The following is an 11085-nucleotide window of genomic DNA, read 5'->3' as shown; positions in this document are numbered from 1 at the left end:
CAAATTTTCACCTGGTTGGTGTTAAATAGTACAGTGAAGATATTGAGATGGTTCTTTGCTATCTGTTAGTATAAGCAATATGTTATCTTATTTGGGCATCCTCAAAGTGCAAGTTTAACAGTGTGTATCTGGCTATGACTATGACTAATGTTAGTAGTTACGACTATCAGCAAGAACATGGGGGGGGGGGGTACTCAGACCAAAGAAATATGTATGATAAGTATTTTTAATAAAACACTAGCATTTCCTTTTTTCTCTCTTTCTTCCCTAAGAGAGAAAAATAGGTATTCATATTTTCTCACTGAGAAAAAAAAAAAAGGACAACCATAAAAGAATACAAGAAACTAAGGTTTTTCAAGGAACAGTGTACTTTAATGTATCTGATTTGGATTGCTCTTTAATATGTAGGTTTCCTTTCAAAAATAATGAAGCCATACAATATAAGGCAAATAACACATGGTTCTGTACAGCAATAGTAGCACATTCACACATTCTAGGCCAAGAGCTAGTGTAGGCAGAGAGGATGACACAGCAATGTTGACTTACACAGACTCATGAGAGGTTTGTTATAGTGGAGGGACTCTTTCTCTCACTAACAATATACATATATTTTTAAAAAGGCATAACCAATTAAAATTATGTAACATAATATTCTTGCTGGATAGTTACATAATAAATAAGAGGTGAGCTGTTCTAAATCTACACGCCAAGTGAAATGTCTAATGGGGGAAAGCAGGACACTAAAGTTAGAATGATTTCGGAAGTGCACATCGCTACTCACACTCTAGTAAATGCAGAAGGATGTTTAGAGACATGGATTTACATATTAGTTTTGTTCATTAGTGTCACAACTCCTAAAAGTTAAGTGCTTTAAATTCTTACTGGAGTGTTTAGTTAAGCTTATAGGGAAGAGTTCTGTATGGCCCCTGTGCAGTGCCGCAACAGTCTCTGTCTCTCTGCTGGGCGGGACTTCCTCTCTGCTAAGGACAATGAGCCATCCTTCGGCACGCTCATCAACCAGGGAGTGATCAATTCTCAAACAAAGGCATACAAAAGTGAAATAAAAGTGAAATTTTTCTTTGGCAAAAAAAACAAAACAATGAAGTATTTACATACCACAAAGGGAAGGGTTGTTTTTTTGCTTTGAAACAAAGAAATACCTTAAACACCTCTCTGCTAACAGACATTGTGTACTGGATACGACGGGGAGTTTGAACGAAGAGATGACATCATGGACACAATGTGAGAAACACATTCATATGACCTAGTCAGACGGTGGAAGGTTTTTTGCCTCAAATTACAGTTAGAACACTGCAGTAATTCCCCATAATCATCAAGAGGGTTTCATTGACTGATATGCAACGAAAATGGGGAATATGCAATACCTGACAACGCCTCACGGTGGCATTACTGACATTCCTTTCCACAGGATCCAGGGGTTTTTTTTTCCCAAAGATGGACAGTGAGAAAGCCAGAGACAAAAAGACATTTTGATGTTCAATAATGACACTGTAAAATGTCCTAGTGGAGCATGTCAATTCTCTGAATCTCCCAGACAACCTTTATGTACCATGCGTGTCCTTCTCCCCGTCACTACAGCAATATCAGCTCTTAACTTACAGCCTAAAATAACAGTCATGAGACGTCAAGGCAGTGAAAAGATATCCAAAACAAAATGTTAAGCTTTCAAACACATATACTTTACATCATATATAACTAAATGCTTCCCAAAGCCTCTGTTTTGAATTCTTAGCCAAAATAGCTTTTTTATTTTCCTTTTTTTCAAAGCTTTCATAATCTTTATGTAGACTATACAATATATGCATAAGTATATGAGTAACATAATGTAGCAAAATAATAAATATTCAGTAAAATCACTTGTGTATTTTTAATATGTTTAGCTTACTTTGGGGTATGAGTGTAGTGATGTGTGTGTGTGTGTGTGTGTGTGTGTGTGTGTGTGTGTGTGTGTGTGTGTGTGTGTGTGTGTGTGTGTGTGTATGTGTGCGTGTGTTGAATAAAGTCTGCAGATACAGTATGCACTAATAAACCCAAAATCTCTTTACCAGGTCCACCTCACATGCTGGTCTTTCCTCACTAAACCAGAAGAAAAATGCCCAGCCCTCACATCAGGTCACCTAAGGTCACCTAAGCGAGGAAAGGCATGGGCAGGTAGATGAGGACAGAGCAGAGCCGACTGGCCTCATTAGACCAGGGGGAGCGAAGGGAGACACAGGGAGAAAGAGAAAGAGAGAGAGAGAGTTCTCTGCTGAAAAGAACTCCCTTTCCTGAGCCTCTGCACATGAAGGGATGAATACAGGGATGCTTGCCAAAGGGCTCGAACCCCAGCATGGGGAGGCCTGGGCGAGGAGCAAGCTGAGGCCTAGCCAACCAGCCTCCCAGGGTCCTTCAGGAATCCACCACACACACTACAGGGCCAATGGGGTTCAAGGACTAAATGGACAAGTTCTCATTAACTTCTCAAAGAAAACAATATGAGGATAAAAACAGTAGAAGAGGAAACGGTGGATTCGGGCACACTTTTTTTTTTTCTTTTTTTCTTTTTTTTTTTTCTTTTTTTTGCTAGTGAAAAGGTTTGGTCTGCTGCGTGTAAGTAAATCCTCGCAGTGAAGCCCTTTCTAATCCGGCAGGCTCCACATGACCCAGCAATGACTGGACGCACGTGAGAATATGCAAAGTGTTCTGAAGCATTTTTAGCAAGAGAATATATATGGTATTTTCCGAGAAAACAAAACACAGTATCAATATTTACGTATAGACAGAAATTTTTAACATTCTCTGAATGAACAGTCTCATTTTACAAAGAAACAAAAAGACCTTCAAATAATTACAAGTTTATCCTGACAGCTGTGTCATCTTTGGTACATCAGCCTAAAAGCCTGATATCAGTCTCAACATTGTCCCTCAATTTTCTTTTTCTCTTCCTTTTTGTTTTGTTGTTTTTTTTTTTAAACAAGACATTCACTAACGTCAGTCCCCTCTAAAGTTAACCCTGCGCAGAGATGAATATCACCTCTCCCCTCTTCCTCATGCCACTCATCCTCTAGGCTGCACTTCCTCTGTCCCCATCCAAGCTTGACTCCCTAGGCCATCTGAATACACACTCACACACACACACACACTCACACACACACACACACACACTCACACACACCTGGGCCAACATTCTAACACTCTTGGGTGAACATTAGCATACACGCTAAAATGAAAGAAGCAGAGACTAGAATATGTAAGAAAGGAAATGACAGGAAAGCAGTCCTATTGGGGAAAGGGGCCCAGGGGAGGAGCTCATCGCTTCTGTGAGCCAATCATCACTTTGGAGACAAAGTTGACAATGGCAGTAGCGGGTTGGTCAGGGTCCATCTCAGCAAAGAGGTGACTGACGTTGTCGGTTGTGCTTCCCTGCTTTCTGGCCACGAAACCAAAGAACCTGAGACAAAAGAAGAAAAAACTGCCTTAATACTAGTATTTACTCTTCCTAAATACTAGCCTTCACCTGGTTTTAAACATCAGAACAAAAAATGTACACTGCATGGATTTTGTTGATGTGTTCACTCAATGATTGGGAGATGGTGGCATCTTCCTAAGGGCTAATTTACTCAGTGGGTCAGGAACAAACCCCAGGTGCGCCTACCACCATTTCAAATCTCCTCTGTAGTGACCCAGGAGACAAACCAAAGTAACCTAATTTGTTAGAAGAGGGCTGGAAAAGGAGCCTCTCTCATACACTTTTGCATCTACTTTGTCAATTTAGTTGGCCCACCTGTTCTGTGGCTGTACATCTAGAGTCAAAATGTTTTTCCAGTCATTTCTACATACTCCGTTTGTCTTGCTCTGTGCATAACTGTGCCACGGGTCCAAGGGCCTCTTTCATAAATGGCCTTTTGTTTTAAAAGATCCAGTGATTCTTGGATATTTTTGTATGTGAAAATGAATGCATCAGTGTCAGTTTGCAGAAACATTATTTACAAAGGCACTTAGGGTTTACATGGATATAAAAAGCATATAATGCTAGGTCACTCATGAAAGAGGCTGAAAAAGGCACAACATGCACAGCATAACATACACAGAGGAGAGGAGGACATGGTCAGTGAGCTGACCTCAGCGTACCAGTGGGACCAGTAGTTAGGTGTTATAGTGCGCAACTGATGGTAAAATGTTTCTTAGCACATTAGTAACAGTTATGGAGCAGGTGTACTTAGTCAAGCAGTGACTCGGTATACATGGAACTACAGTTAGCATAAATCTAAACATTCAGTATGGAGAGAAGATAATGACTGATCCTTTAATAAAATCCCTTGTTTAAAGATTCTCCCACCTTAAGTATGCAACTACACAGTTTGTATATGTTTAACCTTGTACTATAATTTGTACTGCACCATAGCACTCAATTCTAGCTGACCCTCTCTCCTTGACCTCTAAAGCACACAATAGCACATTGCAGCAGAACTGTCTTGGGCTATGACGGCGTCTGCTTTTATCTTGCCTAGCTTATTAATCTGCTCCTTCTGCCTTAGCTATCTGGCAGGGACATCAGGGAATCTGTTTCAGATCTGTCTGTCTTTACTGCATAGTCACAAGGAGCTGTGATGCTTCAGCGCTCCCAGAGGGAAAGGAGCTCCCTACCTGACAAAGAGTAACAAAGAGTGAGAAAGGCGAGAGTTGACAGGGAGATTATTAAAGGCTATAAAATGAATTTAAGGTGAAGGAAGTCCTGTTCTCCAGTTCTGTTGTTGGATGATCAGACTGTGGACTTCAGTTATTTTATACAGCATTTCCCCCTCATAAATCCCGCTTAGTGGGTTATAGAGGAGCTCAGAACAGAGAAACAATGATTGGTGCACTTATTATGCTACAAAGCCAAATATACTTACTTTGCAGTGCCCCCCTCTGACTTATTCCACCTAAGAACACATTAAAACAGGAGATCTTAGGTCACTGTAAAAGCACATTAGTTGCTAGTGTGTGTGTGTGTGTGTGTGTGTGTGTGTGTGTGTGTGTGTGTGTGTGTCCATACGTGAATGCGTGTTTATTTAGGTTGTAGAAGATACGTACTTTCTCTCCTGTGGGTCAATATCACAGAATGTGACTGTGTTGATGGGATAGTGACGTCGGAAGAAAAGCCTGTTAATTAAGAGGATGCTACGGATTACACCAAAGGTAAAACAAATCTGATTTATCAACAACAAAAAACAGATGTGTCTGAGAAAATTAAACAATATTAACTTCAAATGTAAATACGTCTGTTAGCTGGGTATGTTTTGCATTGTATGTTTCAGATATTTTTATATAACTCACTTTCTCTGGTTGTCCGTTAAGGTGATGCCCTGTGATGACACCTTAAAGTGAACTATAGTGGCAGTGGGAGCAGGACTATTTGCCATGGTTTCTGAGATGGCCTTGGCAATCGCCTGAGGCCCGGTAAGAGACTCCATATCCACAGAGTTTATGTATAAAACGTTGCATGCTGTGAAGTAAAATACAACTAAGGGTTAGATTGTATAAGGAGGGGATGCACACCTTGGACAAAGATCAGTCAGCAAGATCCTTTCACTTTCACTTTCAGTTTCAGTTTCCTAGTTTTAGCATACAGATATTGTAGAATCAAAACATTTATTCATGTGAACAACCTTATTATTGAAAACAACCTTATTATGTAAATGTGTATGCAACTAGAACATCTATAAAAACAAAATAGAATAAGTCATTAGTATATTTGAAATAGACTGTTGCCCTCATGTCTTAATATTTGTATGTCCATGCAATGCAATCTATCATCACTCATCTCAAAACATGCTGTCTAGCGTCAGCCCATAGAGAAAGGGCTTTTTGAAAAACTCCAATAAACCTGACAGCTACAATAAATTAAACAGCAGCCATATGAGGTTTTTAGTGGACAGCCACGGTAAAGACATAGATGCAGTCTCCGGCATTCTGTTACACTTTCTCATGCACGTCACGAGACACAGGGGAGGCTGTCTATCTTGGATGCACCAAATGAAGTTGATTATTGGACAAAACAGAAAAGCACAGGAAAACAAAACAAAGTAACGCAGTGTTTACCATGGGCCTCAACAGGACTCTTCTGCCCTATGGTCACACAAAAGTGACAGCAGATTCAAGAAGAGCATGGCATTGCTATAGAAGTTACATCAGAACAGGATTAGCTAACAGTTCTTAAAAAAAAAAAACTGCTTCCATGGAGAAAGCTATTTCCAGAGAATGCTATTTTATGCAGTATGACAGCATGGTGCTGCTATCATTCTGTTTTTAATAGCTCACTTATGAAATCAGTCAATCAGCTACACAATAACAATCCGGTTCACTTTTTGGAACAGAAAAAGCTTTGCTCTTGGCTAAATGAGTCTGCTCATGGTTGATATTTTCTAAATGATTTACAGTCTAGGCTATGTCACACCCTCCATTTACACAACCACCTAAACCTTCTTTTGAACAATTTAAATGTCATCCTGATCAGTGTTATATTGCCTTGCCTACAGCAACAACTGAGTGTAATATTCATTACATGTATTAATACGTGTTTAATACATTTCTCCCAGGGTCTTGTTATTAGGATATTATTGGTGCAAAAATGCATAGAATGTAGATCATCAGCACATCCCTAAAACTCTGTTTAGTTATTAAGAAAATGAACAGACAGTGTGTGTTTACCTGCACCCTGTTTGAGAAGATCTGCAGCAGGGTTGACTGGAGTGGCAACCTCTGGAATCTCTTCATGGGGGTCTGCAAAATCGAGCTCATGTTAAACACAACTGGTAGGAAGACAAGCCACTCTAAGCAATCTTCTGATCACAACATTTACTCTACTAATGAGGAAATCTGTTACTGAGCCCGCATGCAGAAACAGGTGAACAGGTGGTCTATGTACAGGCCTGACCTGTTACACCCACCTCGTTTTGACCTCCTGTTTTCTGTGGGAGCCCCCAGGGTGTGGGGACAACAATCATTGGAAGATGAGGGTCATGGCACCATTTTTGAAGTATTGTTTTTGATGTTTGAAGGAGGGTTACTTTGTTTTATTGAAAATCTGAAAGCCTTTCAGCACTGTAGATGACATGTTGTAAAAAGAGGAGTGGAACTGCCTGTTGTCAGATGACATCTATTAGCTGTCACTTTGCTGAAAGGGAAATCTCACCCTGCTGGGTAGCAACAGGCCTGTCTCACACCCCATTACACACTGTTCAAAAGGGCAGGGAAGAGCAGGAAGGAGCCTCTGCTCCCATGCTCTTCTGACACCTGCATGGCACCTAACACAAGTCTGAAGAAAAGAGCCAGCTGCAGTAGAGTTCTTACCTCAGCAACTATACATACTGTCAAAGAGGCAACACAGCTGCATAAGCTGCATACTATGACAGATGGAGCAGCTAATGCGAGGTCATGTTAAAGGGCAGTCTAGTGCATAAAAAGGAAGACACGCACACACACACACATGCACACACACACATACACACATATATACACACAAACACACAAACACACACACCTTACCTTTTGTGGGTATGACTAGTTTGCAGGGCAGAGCCAGTGGCGTAATAGAGTGTTGGTACACCAGTGCAGAAAGGCAGCCTAGACCAAGGGAGGGGTAAGGTTGGAATTAGATTTACGAGAGCAGAAATCAGAGAAGGACATGCGTTGCATAACAAACATCCTAACGGCCATATTCTGAAAGCCCTGCTGTGAAATACACCATATGAACCATGTCAATCTGGCTTCAGGCAGAGAGAGTCTGCTGATAGCACAAGCTCGCCTGGCTTCCACAGTAACAAGCTGCAATGATAACACTGGCACATGGTTCTACAAAATCTACAATGTCACTGTCCCTTCCATACCATTCTCCTTAAAGGTTTGGCTTACTTTTGGGAAAGACTTCACCAATTCTTGACAAAACATCCATCATTGTTCCCATATACTGAGTAGCCCAAACAATGTAAACTTGTCACAAGTTGGAAAGGATTGTGGTGGGATATTGATGAGCCAGAGAAGAGGTCAAGACCAATGAATTTTCTGTGTAAATGTAATTGTCAGCTTCTAAATGTCCCATTGACTTGCAAATAAAAGTCCATCAGCAGTATGAGTAAAAGAAGAAGCTAGTTTGGCTAGGCCTCCCAGTCCAAATGAAGGCCAAGCCCGTTTTACCCTGTGGGAGACTTCGAGGGCCCAACCCTACAGTCTGGAGTGAGGCTGGGGGACAGGAAGAGAGGAAAGCTCCCATCTAACAGCACCGAGGGGAGCCTCTGCCAGCTCTCCCTCACACCTGCCTTGAGCAGCGCACGTCCAACTGGTTCCTCCCCCTCTGTCACATTAGACATGTACTTATGCACCAGGCCCCATAAGAGGCTGGCTCGTAGCTTATACAAGCTGTCCGGCCTCCGCTGTTGTAGGGCATCATCTATTAGTTCTCCCTCTCCTGAGAGGGGAGAATTTTGACATAGTGCACGAAAGGCAAAAAGGGTCCTCACCCTTCCCTCAGCAGCCAAGCCTTTCCTGTGGCGCAGTCCGTAGGCTACATTAGACTGTAGTCGCTACGGCTCAGGCCTAAGGAGCATGGAATGGAATCTAGTATTCTAAAGCACTAATGTAAACACACTGTAGTGCCCAGATGGGGCCAAATGGATGGAATGTGGGTGGCGACTCACCGAAGTAGGGCTCGTTGGGACAGCCCTTCAGCTTCACGCCCTTCGGACTCGTCTCGATCAGGAAGTGGCGCACCAACTCGTTGGTGATGTCACCTATAAACAGTTCATTTAATTACCAATAGGGAAACGTAAGTTGCACACTTGTGAGCTCACAGCACATACAATCATGGAAACATTCCTGAAGGTTTACACTGGAAACAGTATTTTAAGCACTAATGTAAAATCACTGTAGTGCTTAGGTCAACAAGTTTCAAAAGGTATATAAATAAATAAATAAATCCTAAATGAGTAACAAAAAGTATATGATCACATTGGGGCAGTAATATCTGTCTTTGTAGTCTTGGATTGAAAACAGAGAGTTTATTAGAATACTGTCTCTCTTCAACAGCTGCTCCTGCTGCTAATGGGAGAAATGTGCTTGTGTGCCTCCCACCTCCTGCAGTACCCTTAAGGGTGTGTGCTAAGGTTCCCTCAACCTCAGGCTCACACAGAGCCCAGAGCAGCTGTGCTGAAAGATGGCCTCAGCCCCACGCCTTCAAGAATTGTTTTCATCTTTGCTTCATTACGGTGAAGTACATGGGGCTGGGAGACGCTGATTGAGTGCACAGGGGAACAGACGCTGCATGCTGGGCTTTGGGGTCAACGAAACATCTGAAATTTTGTTGGCCATAATCAGAGGACATCGTATTACTGGAGAAACTTGCAGTGACCTCATGAGTTCAGCATGAGATCTCCATTACTATCAGGCTTCTTCGTGACTGAACTAACAGAGCATGAGCGTCTGTGTGTGGCATTCATGGCATAAAGACACGCAACCTTTCTTAGTCTGCTGCACAGTCGGGGGAGGAGAGGCCACCTTCATGGCCAAGCCATAGGCACCACGGAAGGAATGGCTGTCCCTGATGATGAAGGCCCCGGGCGCCCTCTCCTTCAGGATGTTGATGGCTGGTAGGATGAGCGGGAATAAAGCACAGAAATCTCATTATTCCACCTGTCACAAGGGCATCTGTTAATAAACTGGACTGGTTGAGTCAAGAGTGGGCTGCACTGCTCAAGGAAGATTTCAGTTCCAACTTTAATCTAACACAGCATCCAGATAGCAGAGCCATAAGTCTCGGATTAGTTCTGGAGCCTGACTATGCATGAGAGGTAGAGAAGTGCTCATGCATTTAAACATGACAGAGTGAGAGAAAACAGTCTAGAACTATGCGATTTTCTGCGAGCTTGTTAAGGCATGCATTCGAGTTAAGAGACATAGCAGATAGAGATGTTTACTGTGCTTAACAAAGTGCATGCGACATAGGGGAAGATCTTGGGCTTAGTACTATCTCCAGCACTGAATATCTAATCCAATAGGAGCTCATCTCACAGGGGAACCAGATGTGGAGGCCAACAGCTACTGACATCATAATGAATACATAAAAAATGACCAGTCTGGACATTGTGTTTGTATGTAGGAGTTATATTTCTCAATCTAAATACAGTTAAATAAGTCAACAACCTCCAATACACACATGCACATGCACAAGACCTTACCTTGTTCTCTGGAGATGTCTGGTTTGTACCAGAACTTGGAAGTGTCTTGGACAAACTTGACATTGAGCCTTGTCTCTGGGTTTCCATCTAAAAAGAAAAACATAAGGTGACACTGAAACCTTGAGGAAGCTGTTTGGCACCTCCATAATGCTCGTTAATTGTGCAAAAGCAAGCTGGAAATAAACATGGAAAAACAAATCGCGCACACACACACACACACACACACACACACACACACACACACACACACACACACACAGAGACACATACAGACACACACACAAATTTGCTTGGGGTATGGCTGTATAATCACACTTAGGTTAATAGCAATTAGGTTAATAGCATATTGTCTGTATGCGATTAAATAACTGACTTTATTGCATTCATATTAGCCTCAAACTCCCAATAACTCCCAGACAGCATTTCCAGCACTCTGGAAACAGAGCCAGATTTAACCCCAGAATGATTATCAGACATTCTATCATAATGACTAAACTGTAGGCTTATTTGGTGAGCCTAAACATAGCTGACTCATCTGGATATACAACTGACAAAATTAACCTTGCACTGGTGCTTACCACACATAAATATTTATACATTTATTACCCGTTTCTCTTTAGATTTGCCTGCAATGTGATTCTCTATGAAAGCTGTTTTCATGTAAAGGTTATAAGAACATCAGTAAATAGTAGTTTGGTGACAGTGCCTTACCACACATGTTGAGTTTGGAGAAATCAGGGAGTGTGTGGAAGAAGTTTACACTTGGAGTGTTCCCTCCACCGGACATGGGCGAGGACACCTTGCCATTGAGAGTGCCATACGACAGGCTGCCGTTGGGCCGCTCCCCGCTGGACATGCGTCTCTTCTCGGG

The 11085-nt window shown here is 42.0% G+C and overlaps 1 protein-coding gene across 9 annotated transcripts in view; it reads right to left on the bottom strand.

Annotated features, from left to right (window-relative positions):
- Positions 1-350: 350 nt before the first annotated feature.
- tns1b (tensin 1b) overlaps positions 351-11085 on the bottom strand; it is a 136354-nt gene continuing 125619 nt past the window's right edge. For 8 of the 9 annotated variants that reach the window (XM_035534725.1, XM_035534697.1, XM_035534717.1 and 5 more), the window contains 11 exons: positions 10926-11085; positions 10215-10301; positions 9495-9623; positions 8679-8771; positions 7531-7608; positions 6694-6765; positions 6085-6111; positions 5320-5488; positions 5077-5145; positions 4896-4925; positions 351-3451 (listed from right to left, as the gene is read on the bottom strand). The exon at positions 10926-11085 is cut by the window's right edge and continues 877 nt beyond it. In XM_035534725.1, the coding sequence (XP_035390618.1) occupies positions 3310-3451; positions 4896-4925; positions 5077-5145; positions 5320-5488; positions 6085-6111; positions 6694-6765; positions 7531-7608; positions 8679-8771; positions 9495-9623; positions 10215-10301; positions 10926-11085 (1056 nt within the window). In that variant the 3' untranslated portion in view covers positions 351-3309. The remainder of the gene's footprint in view (positions 3452-4895; positions 4926-5076; positions 5146-5319; positions 5489-6084; positions 6112-6693; positions 6766-7530; positions 7609-8678; positions 8772-9494; positions 9624-10214; positions 10302-10925) is intronic. The other variant, XM_035534706.1, reaches the window with a different exon arrangement.

Source organism: Electrophorus electricus, chromosome 2 (genome assembly GCF_013358815.1).
Source record: "Electrophorus electricus isolate fEleEle1 chromosome 2, fEleEle1.pri, whole genome shotgun sequence".
In the NCBI taxonomy this organism is placed as follows: domain Eukaryota; kingdom Metazoa; phylum Chordata; class Actinopteri; order Gymnotiformes; family Gymnotidae; genus Electrophorus; species Electrophorus electricus.
Note: the sequence above shows the minus strand (reverse complement) of the source record. Positions and strands in the feature narration are given on the sequence as shown.